Source organism: Mercenaria mercenaria, chromosome 10 (genome assembly GCF_021730395.1).
Source record: "Mercenaria mercenaria strain notata chromosome 10, MADL_Memer_1, whole genome shotgun sequence".
NCBI lineage: Eukaryota > Metazoa > Mollusca > Bivalvia > Venerida > Veneridae > Mercenaria > Mercenaria mercenaria.
This window is the reverse complement of record NC_069370.1, coordinates 39270599-39290763: the sequence shown is the minus strand read 5'-3', so window position 1 is coordinate 39290763 and position 20165 is coordinate 39270599. Positions and strand designations below refer to the sequence as shown.

General features: G+C 36.4%; 1 protein-coding gene across 5 annotated transcripts; it reads right to left on the bottom strand.

Moving 5' to 3' along the window:
* Positions 1 to 547: 547 nt before the first annotated feature.
* Positions 548 to 20072, bottom strand: LOC123560797 (uncharacterized). 5 transcript variants are annotated; one of them, XR_008372709.1, is made up of 8 exons: positions 19938 to 20072; positions 19466 to 19640; positions 18544 to 18609; positions 17215 to 17346; positions 15969 to 16079; positions 6568 to 6705; positions 1638 to 1700; positions 548 to 796 (listed from the first exon to the last, which is right to left on the bottom strand). XR_008372709.1 is itself a non-coding variant. In XM_053552838.1 (7 exons), the coding sequence occupies exons 1-6, from the start codon at positions 20001 to 20003 to the stop codon at positions 1639 to 1641; spliced, it is 612 nt and encodes a 203-aa protein (XP_053408813.1). In that variant the 5' UTR covers positions 20004 to 20072; the 3' UTR covers positions 556 to 796; position 1638. The 5 variants fall into 5 exon arrangements, 1 of the variants encoding a protein (XP_053408813.1); XR_008372710.1 differs by having other exon boundaries at positions 549 to 796; positions 17215 to 17319; XR_008372711.1 differs by lacking the exon at positions 18544 to 18609.
* Positions 20073 to 20165: the final 93 nt, after the last annotated feature.

Below are 20165 nucleotides of genomic sequence, written 5' to 3'. Positions count from 1 at the left end.
TCTTAAAGGAAAATTTTTCATACTCAGAATGTGTTATTTTCACTTAAATTGTACCAGTAACCTAAATGCATGAAAAAATACCAGTTTCAGTTTGACACAATCAATTTTCAAGGATTATGGCTTTTTCAGTAACGTATACTAGCGCGCCAAATTTCCTGGAAAAAAGCTGTCGCGACATCATTTTTAACCACTTTTCCTTGCTTGGGCTTATTTTTGCCATATTTTATCAAGTTTTACCATAAACTGCATTCAAATCACACACTGTTACTGTAAAATATACCCAAACTCACCCCTGACACCTAAAATGTACCAATATTTAGTCAATAAATATGCATTTTTTTGAAAAAAATACACCCAAAACAGTGCCGGATATTGAAATATTTTTAGTTTTTCTTCTTTTTCTCTGCTAAATTGCACTGAAACTGTGATTTTCTATCATAATCTGGCCAAACTAGCCTATTTACAGCCACATCTAAACAAGTTTCAATTTTTACCCCTGCACAACTTATCCACAATGCACTCGTTCTTCAGCGGAGGAATATTGCGCTCCTAAAGTCGCGCAATATTTCCGCTGAGAACTCGTGCATATTTCCCGATACAAAGCCAATAACCTATAAATATTCCTTAAAAACAAACACATTTTTGAGTTTCGATAAATTTTATTCACGAGAAATAAAATTCAGAACCTCAAAATTATTTTATTTTTCAAGCGTGATTCAGTGTTTTAAAATGCAGTAAATGATAGTAACAAATAAATATAACAAAACATAATTGGCCTGTAGTCTCTTCTTGGCCTCTGAAATATAGAATGAATAAAATGACGAGTTCATTTTATATAATAATTTATGTATTACAAGTCTGAAAAGTTTATTTGAAATAATGTCTGTGGGCAAACTGATCCGCTGGGTCTTTACAAACATGAAAATGGTGAGACAGTAAGTAAACTGTTATCAAAAACGGAGAAGGTTGTTAACATGGAATTTCGTAACTTAATCGTAAGTATACTCTAATCTTGCAATATGACCAATCAAACAAACAAAAAGAAACGAAGTGTGTGATTTTTATAATAAAAAAGCGCATGTCTCCCCTGGTATTTACTGTTTGATAAGATAAGGTGTAATGATTAAAGGAAAGCACCAAAGGGCAAAAACTCCATCAAATCATCTATAACCTTAACGTACCACTGATATGCAAACCTAGTCTAAGTACTAAGCACTCCTATGGTGTTTGTTGAAAATAGAGATAAGAACAAGACCAAAATAGCGATGTAGACTTTATATATATAAAGCAATTTAAAGGGTCACAACTCGGATAAAAATCACTCTTATGTAAAATCCGTAGAATATGCGAAATAAGGCTTTAAGTCAGGGGAAATGTAATTTTGTAAGCATTCGCTATATACTGATCGCACATTTAAAAGTGCTAACCAAAGGTAACATGCAAAAAGGCAGTGACTAAAACATTTAGCAAACACCCGAAACAGTATTCTCTGTTTTTTTCCGTCAATTAATAACAAAATTATTCTGAACAAACAGAACGTTCTTATATACCTAACCGATATTCAAAGGAGATTGTCGGTATTTAAAAAAAACAAAACCGAGTAATATATATGTATATATATTTCTATCAATACTGACCTTACAAACTAACTGTTGGTAGACCATCATCCGCAACTTCATCTCCAACAATGCCGAAGGTCTCTGAAATAGCAATGTGATACTTATGTCCCAATTCTACAACAATTAGTCTAGTTTGTACATATTATCTAGTTTGATTGTGATGAAAACTTGAAGTTTATTTGATTCACGCTCAATAACGCTTCCAGGAAAAAGAAACAGTAGTGTCGTATTATGAAAAAGCAATTGGGCGGCCGACACCTTAACCGCTAGACAAATTCTTCTAAAACTGTTAGAAACGCGTGTGCGTGAAATTAGCCAGAGCAGCCAGAGTAGCCAGAGTTCAGTCAGAGTTCAGCCAGAGTTTAGCCAGAGTAGCCAGAGTTCAACCAGAGTTCAGCCAGAGTTTAGCCAGAGTAGCCAGAGAAGTCAGAACCCTGGTTACTCTGGTTAGCGAGAGTAGCCAGAGTTCAGCCAGAGAAGTCATAACTCTGTTTACTCTGGCTGGCCAGAGTAGCCAGAGTTCAGCCGACTATTTGCCGTACCCTTAAGAACTTAATGATAAATATGTTGTGGCGTACAGTTTAATACTAATGAGATATAATATTTATTTTGAAAAAAAAAATCTAAAGAAAAGAGAAAATTCTGAATCATACAATGTCATACGCAGTGTCCAAACCATCTTTGTTGAAAAACAGGCCTTGTAACTTTTACACTGATCAAGATGTGCCCTTTAGAAGAAATGTTTACCCAAATGTACCGGGGACAACAATTTGCGGTATTTTCATTGATTAAAATTACGCTGTCTTACAACGATGTATACGTCAAACATTGAGTTTGTCGCCTTTGTCCTAATTCTTTTTGAATAATTCATATTGCAGGAACTTATATATAACGATTAGTGAAGGATAATGAAAATGTAAAAAATATGTATTAAAGAGCATTAAAGACATTCGATTTTGTAAACGTAATTGACATGTGCTTTAATAAAGCTATACAGCCATAATTTCCAGTTATAAGTATTGAGCTTCAATATTTAAAACAAACATGGGAGCTTGCCCATTTCAAAGATATACTTTTTTAGTATACGTCAATTGTTTATACCGAGTCCATGGATTTCTACCACCTTTTGGTGATTAAATGACATTACTCCCTGCTGTGTGTGATTTTAGCGGATCTCTTCAAAGTAGACAGTATCTAAGAGTCTCCAATATTTTAGTAAAGTACTATTTCAGCCAATAGATTTCCACCTTGTTTTATGATTTTTCCGACGTTTTATTTATAAACGAAAATAGATATACCCTCACAGACACTTTGACCTATCAGAAGAAAAGTGTATCTCGTAACTTCCCTAAACAAATTTTGACTTCCGCCGAACTTTAAGGTCTGTATGCAGGGACGGTTTCTGCATCCTAAGTTCTCATAAGTATGCATTTTGAGCCAAATAGTAAAGAAGACGCTTAAACTCATCAATAACTGTCATTTTCTTCTATTAGAATTTAATTAACCTTACATTCTGATTCAACAAATCTGTAGCTAGGTTTTACCATGACCTGGCCCCGTGTTCACAAAACATTTTTCGGTCTCAGCTGAGTTTGAGTTTGAAATTTTGATATCAATTTTACTATAACTTCAACACTTAATTCCAAATGAAACTGACCATCAATACTGAAAAGTCATTTGAAAATAGTTGTAAACTTAAAATTTAGTTTTAAACATGCTATTTAAATATAAATGACAAATAAAGTTTCATTATCAAACTCAGCTGAGACTGAAAATGTTTTGTGAACACGGGGCCAGAAATGAGACCGTTCTTTGAAAAACAACAACAACAAAAAATTTAAAGAATCAGATATGATTAACACATCCTTTATTACCTAAAGGAATGTTGTTTATTCAGTTGCATTTTATTCAAATAAACCTAGATGCATATTTTCGGCACATTTTTTCTTACGTTTTGCTTCTAATGCAATTTCATCTATATGCCTTGCGTGCGCAGCTCCGTATTGTTTCAGGTAAAGAAACCGGCTGGCCTGTTAAGATACTAAATAGATTGTAACCATGCGATCATGTGCAAATTGTCGGGACTTTCATTTCTGACTTTATTCCTATAATATTATCCTAGTAAGCATACATTGCCGCATTAAGAAAGCTAAAGCTTTATATTCCATTTCTTTTTACTTCTGTCCATATTTTAGACTTTATTATATTATTCTAATTCACAATTTCTTGTAATAACTACTGCATATACTTATCCTGAGAAAGCGTACAGTCGACATACTCAATTGTTGCGAGTGTATTACTATTTTGAACTAATATGCGCTTTAAATTGTTTCAATGAAGCATTTTAGAGGCATATGTTATACAGCTTGTAAGATTATTGTAAATAAAGATATGGTTTTCTAAGGCAAGACAATACTGAGCAAAATGCTGAAATGAAAGAATAAATTCTTCACTAACAGCGTAGACTGTGATGTTTCAGAAAGAAATTAAAGCTTAATATATGATGAAAAGAATATTGCCACATTTGTGTATTTTGTCTTTCTACACTGAATTTATTAAACTCGTTGAACAAATTTGTTAAACTGCTCGGCATAGCCTCGTATTTTATTGTTTTATTCAACTCGTTTAATAGATTTAAACTGAAAAGAAACTTACGTAATGTCCCTATATAAATTGAACAAAATTGACTGGCAAGATCCTCAGGACTTTCATACACGGTCTGTCATTGTGACAATGAAGAAATTATAAAGAAGGAACGAAGACCACATGCAGTTTTCAAGCCTCGGCTGAGATTATACAATGATACGATTTCCCGGTTTGAAACTTGTCCTACCTTAGAATGGCATCCTTTAGGTAAGAATATGTACTCTCAAAAACTCTGTCAGTCTTCGGTTATTTCCTTTTCAGGTACTTTTATTAGTTCAGAATTCTGAATCATTCTTTCTACATGTCTTTCAGAATAAAACAGTCAAGGGAAGAGACTGCGGCAAACTTAAAAAATAGAGTTGCTGTTCCTTTCATGCACATCTGATATAGTAATGTTTGTATAAATTTGTACCACTTTATCGTCTTATCGGACTATAACTATACAAGTAAGTAACTAGTAAGGTCACATTTAAGATAAAGTATTTTCTTTTACCGTAATTTATATCTGGACAGGGAAAATCATGTTGGAAGAGGATAAAAAGAAACTTAAATACTAGTTAAGTCTGTTCATTTCATCTTAACATGTTTTATTAAACTGAACAGAAAACAAAAACAGTTTTATGGACGGCAGTTGTGATATAGATATGACTGTGTCGACGGGGTCCGAAGTTCACTGAAGTGACTAAAGATAATTAAACAAATACAGGTAATATATTTCCTTTTGTTGATACAGATTTTCCTTTTCGTTTTATTTACTAAGTGAGAGCTATATGAAGCATACGAAGACCATTGACACATTTTCACGTAACTGTAAATATCCTTTTAATTCTTTTATTCTTGTGGTTTTTAAATAAGATTTAAGACTGTCTCTCATATATTTTTTTCTATTCACGTATTGTCACAAGACTGAAGAGGCACCGGTGTAACCTGTAACATTAAATACTGACCCCGTTGAAAATAGACCCCACGGGTCCTTTTTCAACGTTGAGCATTGACACCGTCAACATTTGATCGAAAAATCATTTTTCAACGATGAGAATTGACCCCGCCAACATTTCAATATTAAATTTTGATCAAAAGGTCCCTTTTCAACGTTGAGAATTGACCCCGCCAACATTTCAACAATGATGTCAATTTTCAACGGGGTCAACATTTAATGCCTTCGAGTATGGTAGTTAGTAATAGGCTTGAACAGAAATAATATTATATATAGTCATTAAAGTTTTCATTGAATCCAAAGGCATCATAAACTGCAAGTAAAAGAAGCAGTTCATTAAAGAATAATGAACTGTGTTTTTAGTTTTCGTTGTAAATGAGATGTAATATATATAACGTATTGTATTTTTATGTTTAGATAATGGAGACAGATACAGAATTCAAGTTGGAAGAATGGGACGATCGTTCAGATATATCGACATTCCACTTGTCATTTATCATCCAGACTCTCCTTCCAATACGATGGATAGGATGGAAGAATGGTTCCGCTTATAAGTCGTATCAGAAATTCCTGTCAGAGAACCAGTCTTCAGAGGAAGACAGTGTCATGTATATACCAACCGGAAGTCGGGCTGAGGGTATTGGAATACCTGAGGCTATACGGAAAGGGTCGATCCCGCCAACGCCAGAGATATTTTCTGATACTGATGTTTTATGTATCATTAAAGAAATGCGATTTTCAACAAACAGAATTGATGGACCAAGTGGTGAATGTCATGGTTACCTTGATTACGAGCATTCTCCTCCAGGCTACGTCCGATTATGTCTGTTGACTTTGCCTCAAAACCCAAGTATGGTTATACACGATGAAGACACCGGAAAACATTACTTAAGCAGCAGTTATGTGTCAAATTACATGTTTTCAAATTTAACATTTACCGATGCAGATGAAGAAAAAGCGAAATATCAACAAGGTCCTGCTATGACTATTACAGATCGAGGTAAACAAATGTTAAACAAAAACATTGCAGTTCAGCCTTTCAATGAAATTCCTACGGATATTGTCCCAGCATTTATTTGCACTCCTTGGCCAGAGAAAGCTAAATGCTGGGAAGGTAGAGGAAAAGAGTCAGGATGGTTAAATCCAGGTCTGGTCACATCAATTATTGCAGACGGTTGTCACGTTGTTGGCGTGCCATCCAAGACTTGCTTAAAACCAGACATAGAATGGAGATTATCGTTCTCGGCGTCTGAAGGAAGACTGGCACGTGAGGCGGTCACAGATTACCAGAGACAGTGTTATATTTATCTGAAAATGTTGCGTTATCAAATCATGCAGAAAGAAGTAACAGCTTTATCATCTTACGTTTTTAAGTCAGTCTTCTTTTACTGCTGTGAGAAACTGCCAGTTAGTCTTTGGAAAGACTATCCCGGTAACTGTGTTCTATACATGCTTGATGTTCTTCTGCAATGTCTCCATAGAAAGCACGTGCCAACATACTTCCTGCCAGAAAATAATCTGATAAGTCATCTGAATGCATCCGATCTTCAAACAGCGATAAAAGCCACTGAGAAGCTTCGCTCCGATCCAATAACTCCAGTGATGGAATTTATGGATCATAGATGCTTGTTAATTCAACCACATCTTGGTACATTTAGAATGATGATGACACCAGTGCTAGAAGACATGAAACAATTCAAACAGCATAGAAACAAACTATTGTCTATCAAGTGTGGTATATACCAGTCAATATTTATAATTTGCTCTCTTTACCTGCGTGAACACACGGACGGTGAACACGCGGACGGTTCCGATAACCTAACATTACAAAAGCACCAAGAAGCAGTAAAATGCCTGGCAACTGCCTTTTCACAGTGGCTTCATAAAGTTCATCCAAATGACACTCTTGTAACAGTAATCAATGCCTATGGTCTGAGTTTACAGTCATTAGAGTATTCTGTCCGTTTCTTCAAAGCAGCGGTAAGCTTGTCAGATGAATACCCCGAGCTAAGGCAATGTAGAGGAAATCTTGCATGCATGCTGCACGCCTGTGCGTATGCAAAAGAGAGCCAGGTAAACACTGACTATCTAAAACAAGCAGGTGAACTATTTGAGCAAGTTTACACTGAAAGTAAGGAAGGCACAGTTGATTATGTTACATTCCTTTTGAAGCAGAATGAATACGAAAGGGCCAAGGAAATCCTGAAACACTTTTTAGGTCACTGTAGTCATTTATTTGATCAGTTATACGGTTATTCCACACAGGAACTGAATACAGTAGACGAATCTCTTCGGTGTCATATCGAAGCCAATGGAAATGTCACCGGAGACGCGTTTTCATTTGCTTGTTATTACCTGGTAAAATGTCTGTGTGCACTTCATTTAAAAGACAGATCATCGGAAATCAAGAAAATACTCCATGACCTTCAACAACATCGAAAAGACAAAAAGTCTGAATGTTCTTTTGATTTCTACGAACAGGCCAAAAAAGTGTTCCTTCAGAACAACGAGTAACAGATATTTCAGCATTATTGGTATAAATAACGTATGAATGTATAATTATGCAGTAATTCAATAAAAGTGTACAGACATACATGTACTTCGATGAATTTTAAACAATTATACGAATAGCAGTCCCTTCACTCAGAGATTTGATGAAATTCTTTAAAACCTATATTTTGTTTACTTTGAAACGAAGGACCGAAGTAACCTAACATGCAGTGTACCTTACACGTATATATACGTACATTTGTATTTGCTTTGTTTTACAGCAACGGTATGTTGTATCCTATAAGCATTGAACCTGCTAGAATAACTAGTAACGGATACAATTTTCTTTAGGATAGAACATCCATGCATAAACTGAAGATTTAGTATTGTGTCCAAAACATATTACGAGGTACGAGGGTTGTTCAAAAGTAAAGTAGACATATTCAGTCAAAAGCCGCCTGTTGTGTATAGTGCAGTGTGAAATATATCATTGCAAACTGTGTGCAATTTGACTCTACATTTTTGTAACATTTTTGCGAATAGGCAAAGCGCGTACAACGTCTAATTACGGTCTAATTATCTATGACTACGGTCAACCTTGAAATGAAACCATTGCAACGCAAATCTGGCGCAGTCGCCTTTTCATCTTGTCCACTTGTTTACTTGAAAATACGATAGAAGAAGTATACCAACACGTCCAGACCACATGTACCATAAGAATGCCGTCATTCGGATGTTGGAGGTGGAAGTAAAAAAACTAACGTTATTGAAACTTACGATATTTAATTTGTTCTAACACTGTTATATATCTTTATGTGTTACCTTCTTTAAATAAAGTTATTATTATTATTATTATATTATTATTATTATTATAACGCTGTTTATGATGCATGCATTTGCGTCATCTGCTCTTGTAGATAACGAGGCAGTTGTTAAATCATGAAGAGGATGACTGAAATTTATAAACCAACGAAGCAGACACCACAACAATTTTCATTCATCTATGTTGCGGTCTTAGAGTGAAAAAAAAAAACAACGACAATTCGCAAATGGTCCAGAATTGCTAGAAGACGTGGAAAAAAAATCTGTGATTCGTCGTTAACGTCAATCTGTGACACATTGGCTAAAGACCAACTGTTCACGGTTCGCACCCTGTCTAAGTTGCTTGGCATAATTTAAATTTTTTATTGTTTTAACTATTTAAACCAAACAACTGATTATGACTTTGCCATCGTTAATCAGAATTAGTAAAACAAGTTTACAAATATAAAATAATACAAAACTAATATTAATGAAAGTATCTCAATGTGTTATTAACGTCGTTGATTATGATCACCATGCGCCGGGTTCGTGTAATTGAGTTTTTTCGTGAAGACGTAACACCTGACTGTATGATGTGCGTGAAATTAGCCAGAGCAGCCAGAGTAGCCAATGTAGCCAGATTTCAGCCAGAGTTTAGCCAGAGTAGCCAGAGAAGTCAGAACTCTGGTTACGCTGGCTAGCCAGAGTAGCCAGAGTTCAGCCAGAGAATTCATAACTCTGGTTTCTCTGGCTGGCCAGAGTAGCCAGAGTTCAGCCAGAGAAATCATAACTCTGGTTACTCTGGCTGGCCAGAGTAGCCAGATTTCAGCCAGAGTAGCCAGAGTTCAGCAAGAAAAGCCAGAGTTTCTAGAATGATAAAATGTTCTGGCTACTCTGGTCAACCATAGTATCCAGAATAGCCCGAGTCGCCTGGATTTTATTTGCTTTGGTTAGTCTGGCTGGCCAGTGTAGCCAGTGTTTCTAGGATTTTAAGAGTAGCCAGAGTAACCTGGTTCACAAAACATTTTCCGTCTTAGCTGAATTAATATGTTATTTCTATCTAAATAGCATGTTTAAACTGAAATTCAGCTGACTACTGTGGTCAGCCAGAGTATCCGGAGTAGCCCGAGTCACCAGGATTTCATTTGCTCTGGTTACTTTAGTTTGTAGGATTTTAACATGTTTTTGCACCCATGTTCACAAAAGATTTTCAGTCTTACCTGAATTTGATTTTGAAATTTAATAATTGAGCCGTGCCATGAGAAAGCAAACATAGTGGCTTTGCGACCAGCATGGATCCAGAACAGGCTGCGCATCAGCAAGTCTGGTCAGGATCCATGCTGTTCGCTTTTAATATTGGACTTGGAGACTCTGTTAGCGAACAGCATGGATTCTGACGCGCAGTATCCATTCTGGTCTCAAACCCACTATGTTGGTTTTCTCACGGCGCGACTCATATGTCATTTCTATCTAAATAGCATGTTTAAAACTGAATTTCAAGTTAATAACTATTTTCAAGTGGCTATTTAGAGTAGCCAGAACTCTGGTCACTATGGCTGGCCAGAGTTCAGCCAGAGTTTAGTCAGAGTAGCCAGAGTTCAGCCTGAGTAGCCAGAAACCTAGTTACTCAAGCTGGCCAGAGTAGCCGAGTTACCAGGATGTCAGTTGCTCTGCCTACTTTGGCTAGCCAGAACAGCCAGAATTTCCGAGATGTCTATTGGTTCAAGCTACCCAGGCTAGCCGGAATAGCCAGAGAAAATACTGTAATACCTATTGCGAAATGACCCTTTTGGTTCTCTCAGATTTGATTTTCATCCCCCGCCGATGAAATCGGGAGGGGTATTGAAATGGCGTTGTCCGTCCGTCAGTCCGTCCGTTCGCAGCCATTTCTCATTAACTACTTGGTAGAATTTCATGAAACTTGAAATAAACATGAACCAACATACTGCGATGATGCCCGTCAAGATTTTTTTTGATTGGTCAATTTCCCTTGATTTAATGAAAAATGTCCGTCCGCAGCCATTTCTCAGTAACTAGCTGGTAGAATTTCATCAAACTTGAAACAGACATGAACCAAGATACTGCGATGATGCCCTGCAAGTTGTTTTTTCGATTGGTCAATTTCTCTTAGAGTTATTGCACTTGATTTAATGAAAAACGCACAAAAATGTCCGTCCGCAGCCATTTCTCAGTTACTAGCAGGTAGAATTTCATCAGCCAGAGTAGTTAGAGTGACCATGATTTCATTTGCTCTGGCTACTCAAGCTATCCAGAACAGCCAGAATTTCCGAGATGGCCATTGGTACTAGCTACCCTGCTAATCAGAAATAGCTAAAGAAAATACAGTAAAACCTGTTGCCAGAGTAGCCAGAGTAATCAGAACTCTGGTTACTGTGGCTGAACAGGACAGCCTGTTTCATATTTTTTACATAGTCTGGCTGGCCAGAGTAACCAGGAATAACTGAAATCCGCACGTGTTCTGGTTACTCTGGCTGGCCAGAACAGCCAGAGAAAATACAGACAAACTAGAGCCATTTTTAAAATGAATGACCCTTTTTCATAAAAATCATATTATACATGTTTAGGTTGCACTAACTGCTGTATATAATTATAATGTAAATAAAAAGTTAGACTTGTTGCGTGTTGTGTGTGTGGTATATGAAGGCTGAAATTCACAAAGATTAAAGCGAACAGGTCTATATATTTCTGGTAGATTGAAAATCATTAAAACAAGCCTAAAAATATCAAATAAAATAACAACAACAAAGAAACAGTAAGACGGCATGATTTTCGAACAAAGTTAAGAGTAACACAAATCAGAAAATGACACTTTAAAAAAAAATAAATAAACGGATATATGCAAAGGCTGTTTGTTTATATACATTGTAATAATGCTTAGTCATGTTTTCTTTTTATATAAGTTGTAATTTTACAACTAACCAGAGTTTTGACTACTCTTGCTGAACTCTGGGTACTCTAGCTGAACTCTGACTACTCTGGCCAACCAGAATAACCAGAGCTATGACTTCTCTGGCTGAACTCTGGCTTCTCTGGCCAGCCAGAGTAACCAGGCCAGCCAGAGTAACCAGAGTTATGACTTCTCTGGCTACTCTGACTACTCTGGCTAGCCAGAGTAACCAGAGTTCGGACTTCTCTGGCTGAACTCTGGCTACTCTGGCCAGCCAAAGTAACCAGAGTTATGACTTCTCTGGCTGAACTCTGGCTACTCTGGCTAGCTAGATTAACCAGAGTTCGAACTTCTCTGGCTACTCTGGCTAAACTCTGGCTGAACTCTGGCTACTCTGGCTGCTCTGGCTAATTTCACGCACATGAAGCCAGAATAGCCAGAGTTCAGCCAGAGTTCAGCCAGAGTTTAGCAAGAGTAGTCAGAGAAGTCATAACTCTGTTTACTCTGGCCGGCCAGAGTAGCCAGAGTTCACCCAGAGAAGTCATAACTCTGGTTACTCTGGCTGGCCATGGTAGCCAGAGTAGCCAGAGTTCAGCAAGAAAAGCTTTCTAGGATGTTGAAATGTTCTGGCTACTCTGGTCAGCCATAGTATCCAGAATAGCCCGAGTCACCTGGATTTTATTTGCTCTGGGTAGTCAGACTGGTCAGAGTAGCCAGAGTTTCTAGGATTTTAAGAGTAGCCAGAGTAACCTGGTTCACAAAACATTTTCCGTCATTTCTATCTAAATAGCATGTTTAAACTGAATTTCAAGTTAATTGCTATTTTCAAGTGGCTATTTAGAGTAGCCAGATTAGCCAGAACTTTGGTTACTCTGGAGTAGCCAGAGTAGCCAGAACTCTTGTTACTCTGGCTGGCCAGAACAGCCAGAGTTCAGCCAGTGTAGCCAGAGTTTCTAGGATTTTAACATGTTCTGACTACCCTGGTCAGCCAGAGTATCCAGAGTAGCCCGAGTCTTCAGGATTTCATTTTCTCTGGTTACTTTGGCTGGCCAGAGTAGCCAGAGTTTCTAGGACTTTAACATGTTTTTGCTACTATGGTCAGTCAGAGTAGCCAGAGTAACCAGATCCCATGTTCACAAAAGTTTTTCAGTCTTAGCTGAATTTGATTATGAAATCTAATAATTGAGCCGTGCCATGAGAAAACAAACATGGTGGCTTTGCGACCAGCATGGATCCAGTCTGGTCAGGATCCATGCTGTTCGCTTTTAAAGCGTATTAAACTTGGAGAAACTGTTAGCGAACAGCACTGATCCATTCTTGTCTCAAACCCACTATGTTGGTTTTCTCATGGCGTGACTCATATGTCATTTCTATCTAAGTAGCATGTTTAAAACTGAATTTCAATTTAATAACTATTTTCAAGTGGCTATTTAGAGTAGCCAGAGTAGCCAGAACTCTGGTCACTATGGCTAGCCAGAGTAGCCAGAGTTTAGCCAGAGTCCAGCCAGAGTAGCCAGTATTCTGGCTACTCTGACTGGCCAGAATAGCCAGTTTCAACCAGAGTAGCAAGAAATCTGGTTACTCTGGCTGGCCAGAGTAACCAACATGTCAGTTGCTCTGGCTACTTTGGCTAGCCAGAACAGCCAGAATTTCCGAGATGTCCATTGGTTCTAGCTAACCTGGCTAGTCAGAACAGCCAGAGAAGTTATTGTAATACCTATTACGAAATGACCCTTTTGTTACTCTCAGGTTTGATTTTGTAGTGTTTTATATGTATCATTTGTATCATCGTACCATCGTGCATCGCGGTTTAGTATTAAATAAAAAATCATTTGTCCAAAGTCACTGTGTGACAAGGTGAGGTTTTGTGATGAACTTTTGACTTGTCTATCAGATTGAGTCAGACTCCTTGACTGAACTCAGTACTTATTCCATTTTATATTGTAAAACCTTAAAAATCTTCTCTAGTATCACAAGACCCAGAGCTTAGATATTTTGCAAGAAGCATTGGCAAGTACATCTCTTTCAAAATTGTTCAAATCATGGACTCCGGGGTCATATTGGATCTGCCTTGGGGCTTTAAGTTTCACATAGAGTAATATATTAAATCCTATAAAAATATTCTTATTTTCCTCTAGGCCCAGACTATACTGGTTGGGAAAAAATTTCCCGACAGGACCAGTTTCCGGACACATGTAATATCCGCTTTATTTCGTTGTTATTCATGTAATTGTTTCATCTAGATCATTTAGATGTTTGTTCTTCATGTCTACAACAAACCACTATTTTATAAGGCTGTACAATGTTTGGGTTTTTGATGATAACTCACCTGCGTTTACAAAACAACTTTCTGTCTTAACGGGGCATGAAGATAGCATTGCGCATGCGCAGTAGTTCACACATGCCGAGGTATCAAGTGGGGAAGAAATAATCAAACTACATAATGATTGTTTGCTGATAACATGTTCTACTTTTAATTTCACCCTAAACGTTACGTAAGATGCAGGGCTGTCGATTTTTGCACTAATTTTATTCTATATCTATTGGAATTATCAAGAATTCGTATAAGACGAAATTTGAGGGTTTTTTTTATAGTCAACCTCGCTTTGCTTCCGTAGCTGCTATTGAACGTCGGGTTATGTTTTGTGGGCAATTTTGAAGAGATGAATGATAAAGAAATGTGTAGAATAAGTTAAATTACTTATTTTGATATCAAATTAACAACAAAACACCGTCAAAATATTTGTCCGGATACTGGTTTACCTAGCTAACGTGAAAAATAACTTATTTTAGTGACCACATTTGAGGCCCCATGGAACCCATATTTTACGTCACAACGCGATGCTGATTACAACATCGGATGTGGAAGGAGCTGAAGTTTGTGCAGTGTGGGCTTCATTTATGTCAAGTATTTTTTTAGGGAATAATGAAGCCGAAATATGAAAAAGAGTCCGGAAAATGGTTCCCAACCAGTATATATATATATATTGTATGTAGCATGGCCTAGTGAATGCCTCTCTTAAAATTGAGCAAATCATGTCCCCTGATGTCAAAATTGCCCCCGCTTGCGCTAATGAGCTTGCAAAGTCTTACAGGAAAATCTTTTAAAATCTTCTCAAAAGAATTGCAATGACAAGAGTTAAGATATTTTACATGTTCAAATCAATACCCCAGAGTCAAAATGGTTCCTACTTAAGTTTTATATGGAAAAAATAAATTTGATATACTTACATAGCAAAAATCTTTTATCATTATTATATCATCATCATCATCATCATCATCATCATCATCATTATTATTATTATTAATCCGACAGTTTTGTTGAGCGCCCATTTAATATAAAATATATGTTCAAGGGCGCTTTTAAAACAATTAAACATGTGACATATCGCAGATATGTAGGAAAATCACAAAAAAAACATGGCATATGCAATATTAAAACTGAAACTGAATGATTTGATTAATGGTTATTTGTACAACATTATTCGGGATGCATGTATTCTTCTATGTTCTAGTGTCTGCCATTTACGTTTCAAGCATTGATGTTACGCTGCTTTGGTATGAGTAGCCAGAACATGTTAAAATCCCAATAAAGTCTTGTTACTCTGGCTGAACTCTGCCTTCTCTGGCCAGGCAGAGTAACCAGAGTTCTTTTTTTGTTGTATTTAACGTCGCACCGGCACATGATAGGTCATATGGCGACTTTCCAGCTTTAATAGTGGATGAAGACCCCAGGTGCCCCTCCGTGCATTATTTCATCACGAGCGGTCATCACAACGCCCCGAGTGAGGCTCGAACCCACATCGATGAAAGGCAAGTGATTTGAAGTCAGCGACCTTAACCACTCGGCCATGGAGGCCCCCAACCAGAGTTCTGGCTACTCTGGCTGAACTCTGCCTAAGCCAGAGTAACCAGTGTTCTAGCTACTATGGCTACTGTAAATAGCCAATTGAAAATAGTTATTAACTTGAAATTCAGTTTTAAACATGCTATACAGAAAGAAATAGCATATTAATTAAGTTTCAATATCGAATTGAGCTTAGACTGAAAATGTTTTGCGGACACGGGACGTGGTTACTCTGGCTACTCTGGCTGACCAGAGTAGCCAGAATATGTTTAAACCCTAGAAACTCTGGCTACTCTAACCAGCCAGACCTACTTTAATTAACCACTTGAAATTAGTTATTAACTTGAAATTCAGTTTTAAGTATGCTATTTACAAAGAAATGATTCATAATCAAACTCAGCTAAAACTGAAAATATTTTGCGAACACGGGACCTGATAACTCTGGCTACTCTGGCTAGCCAGAGTAACCTGAGTTCTGACTTCTCTGGCTGAACTCTGGCTACTCTGGCTAAACTCTGGCTGAACTCTGGCTGCTCTGGCTAATTTCACGCACATTAGAAACGCGCATTTGGCAGAAATTAATTTTTTGCGAAATATTTGTGATCACGTTTGGCCGAAAATCGAAATGAAACTCGATGCAAAATCCAAAGTACTGAAGCAAATTAAAATCTGTTGTAGTTTTGAAATGTTGTACAATTGAAAAGTTGCCATGTTACTTACCCATAAATTCTTTGATAGTTTTAGGTCTTGCATCATGAATGGCAGAGTGGTTGACGTCGTCTTCTAACACTACGTTTGACAAACTCTCGGTCACAGCTATGTCAGCAATTTCTGAAAGACGCATTTGACGGTTGAAACATGTTAACAAAGAATGAAAATGCTTTTCTTAACCTGACATTATAATAATATGTTGTTAAATCATGTAATGACGATGTACCATATGCAAGTCTTTCTGTTCTTACACTGAGAAATAAACTGCGTGCGCAAAATAAAAATATAAAAATGAAATTTGTCTTTACGTCACCTTTTTAGATCAATGGAAATGAGTCGGAAATCTCTGTACAAATTAAGGTAGTAGAGGCGTAATAAAGTACCTCCTTTTTGAAGAGTATTCGATTCCTACCATACAATTCTCAGGGGGGCGTAGGTTCAAGCCCTACTGGGACCAATTTTTCCCTCCTTATTTTCGATTTTTTTAGTAAGTTTTAACTTCTTTCAAGACTTATGATAGATTTATTGTACAAAAATGGGGAAAAAATTTGATAAGCGATTTCTTGCTGTTCAAAGTGAATTTACTATTTAAACAGAAGGGGTAGAGTTACACATCTGTAAAAATATTGAGTTACATGTGGTAAAAGTTCTCTATTTTGCTTTCACTCTTTAGATTACATATCGTGGGGAAGAAATTTAGGTAGGTTTTACATCTGTCCCAAGGTTATTTTTGAATGAAGTAAGCAAAATTCAAAATAGAAACAGTATTCGACCTTATTTTTTCAACGTTGAAATTAGAATTCTGTATCATTAAATCCGTTTGCTTGAGAAACTCTATATAAAATGATATCCACATTTTTATTTTGTGTTTAATAATTGTTTACCAATAGTCAGATGATTCTTTTATTAAAATTAATGGTAAAATGAGTTCTCTGCAAACGTTTTATATAGCGGCCATCACTTTAAAATTTGTCTCTACTTGAGCCAGAGAAGATACCATCAGTTATACAAAATTTAGAAAAAAAAACGGCATGGTAAAAGTTGTTAAAAAATTGCAAAACAGTGCGAAACACGGTCATCTTTAAGGATATACCAAGCAAATGCCATTTTGTAAACATTGCTATTACACCTCTACCACCTTAAATATGTATGAGGGTAGTAATTTTAACAAAATGCAGTTTCTTAAACAAACAGTTTAATTTTCTTTGAGTCGTTTAAATAATTTTGCTATGAAGGTAGTTTTTAAACCACTTACGGCTTATGATACTTGACGACAATGACACGCCGTCGTCGGCTGATTTCTCCCTGATAGATTTTGTGTTGCCCGGCGACGCCTGTCTCAGTGAGTCTGCAGCCTTGTCTATAATGCAAAACACGTATTCCCCAACTGTAAAATCAAAACAAACACACTCTGTAAAGACAGAAGTGTTTACAAAGACAAAAGGTTCGAAATCACATACATACACATACATACCGAAATCAGACCCGCCCATTAACGGCCATGTTTGCAGCAAAACAATCTTAGTAAAAAGGCACTATTTTTCGGCGACGCCGTCTAAATTCGTTTTCGTTACCTATGCCACGTGACTTCAGTTTGCAAATCAAACTATTTGATAACGCATTATAGATAATTTATCAAAATGGAAGATTTATGCAACACTCTGCCTGATTGGACGAGAGTGTCAATTTCTTTCACTCTGTTGATTGTGCTACGCTGAGTGAAATGTAGACAAAGCGTTTATCCTAAACGACGCTGTTCACAGTTTCAAAGCTAACTTTGGCTCAGTATATTTAGTAAGAATATTGATATATCTCAAAATGATAAGTAAGTTTAACAAATATGATAAAAACCTGTTCAAATACCAACATATATCAAATTAAAGAAAGAGCTGAATACGGTCTGCGTATCACATGAATAAGGGTGTGATAAGAGTCTTTTATGTAGAGAAGTGCTTTTTAAAAGATTTTCCTTGTTACAATTGTCGTCTGTATATGAAAATGTTTCTTGCTTTTGTGACTTATTCAGATTGCATATTAAAATGAGTACTTGTTTGCTTTGATATATTTGTTATAAATTATTCAGCTGATTTATTATATATGAATAAGGGAGACAACTGTTCCGATTATTTAAGTACAAATGGCATTCATTTTCAAAGGGAAACAACTTTTCTCGATTATTTTAAGTAATCTCTGAGAAAAAGTTGTCTCCCTTTGAAAACGAATGTCATTTGTAAAGAAAAAAAGATAAACAATTGCTGAAAACTACGTTCCACCTTGTTACGTGAAATTTCACCACTCGCACGCTATTGCAAATGCATCAAAACAAACATGTGTAACAGTTCTTTGAAAATGGTGAGTTTTTAAAGGCGTTGAACTGTCCGGAAGTGGAGCCCCTTTAGGCAGCCCTTTTCCGGAATTCAATGTTTATATCAGTATACTGACACTTGTTTCGTAAAGTAATATACATGTTTTACATGCTGTTCAATTTTCATGTCAAACAACTCTTTCTTTCTATGATTTGGTGTGGTTTGATTTTTGATTCTCAAGGCCTCCATCGAAACTTAAATAGAATATAAAAAAATACCAAGTGTGTCAAAATCTTCATCTGTAGTTTCCGTCAGTGAAGCATTTTCAATAAGAATTGCATCGTCTGTAAAAAATGTGTAGGTATTAATAAAAATGCACCGAAAGAAATTGCATTCTTTTAAAATTTATTTTCGTAACTGGAGAAATAATCAACTATTAAAGGTGGTTTATCAGACTCTGGTCAAACAATGGATACGTTTGAAACTTTCCGACTGATCATTTACACTTATTTGTGTTCACCGAATTCTTAATACACGGCAGATTTTCACTGAAAGTATTTTCTTATCCTGGTTGCCCAATCAAGACAGCGTTATTTTAGCATAAACTTGTATAAATTTAATAAACATATTTTCCTATTAAAATGATATAAACACAAGAGTTATTGTATTAAAGTTTTCAAAAATTTGCATTGATAAGTAAATATTTTGCCAAAAATCGTTATAAATGCAAATTTACAAAATGATTATTACCTCCCTTTTTCTATCTTGGTTGGTTGCGCAACCAAGGTAGATTGAAAATTGATGAATTCTGAAGCTGCACGCTGTTTTAAAACTTTCCTTTTGTTTCAGGTAGTTGCACTATCCAAATATTTATCAAATTCAAATGTAAAACTAGAAATTATATTAAAATCAAAAGAAATTGTCCACTTTTTGAATGCCTTTATATTAAAGGGAGGTAATTACACAATTTCATATATAATACCCCACCATTTAAACTTAAGGTAATGGGCCTGTAAGATCAATCGGCATTTCCGTGCGATTCAGTAATTTCGTGTGCTTTTTTGGCATCCTTCGGCTATAATATAGAATGTCTTTTTCGTCACAACTGGAGAATGCCAAAATCATATCGGACGGAAAATGTTGATTGTTATAATGGGTCCACTACCTTAAGAATAATTACGAATTTTATTGCATACGAACCTTTTACAGCAGTCACAGGAGCCAGGCTCTGAGGCACTACTTGATTTGACTTGTAAGGAGTTTTCCTGATGACCATGTCACGAGCCCCTGTTTCATTTAACAAGGTTTCTGGATCAAGTACCTCACCCTTTATGACAAAGAACCCTTGGCGGAAGCGATTTCTGAATCTCGCCCACTGTGATAATTAAGAACACGAGTATTGTTTTAATCACATGTGTTATACGCGCGTTAGGTTACATTAGAAAGGACAATCTTGAGTTTTGATATGCGACGTTTGATTGCTTCACATTTATTGGAACCTGATATTGAAATTAATGTGAAAATATATTCTATTAACTAGAAATCACCTATTATGAATTTATGAAAACTTGAGTGGTCCATTCTAACGTGTCACATACCCTAATATCCTATTAGCATCAACCAACAACTGTATACGCTTGTGTGACTTTGTGATTTTAGCAATTCCATTTACCCTTTCGTTGCACGAATTTTTAAAACTTATGAGCCACGCAAAACACCCGTGGTTTTCTTCAGCCATTTTTATTTCATGATGAAATTTCACATGAATAGTCGATATGAGCTTCCCGATGCAATATGTCGTTGCTAATGAGCGACGCCAACTGCTTCAGTGACGTCATGACGTTGACTCTATTGAACATAGCGTGAAATCAGAACATATACGAATGATTCCAATCTAATT

Bases quoted from the DNA above. Each gene is read 5' to 3' on its own strand.
- LOC123560797 (XM_053552838.1), bottom strand. From the start codon at position 20,003: ATGGCTGAAGAAAACCACGGGTGTTTTGCGTGGCTCATAAGTTTTAAA. The intron at 16,080-17,214 runs GTAAGTGGTTTA...TGCGTCTTTCAG, and splicing joins GTCGTCAAGTATCATAAGCC to AAATTGCTGACATAGCTGTG. The intron at 1,701-15,968 runs GTAAGTAACATG...TTGCTATTTCAG, and splicing joins AACTATCAAAGAATTTATGG to AGACCTTCGGCATTGTTGGA.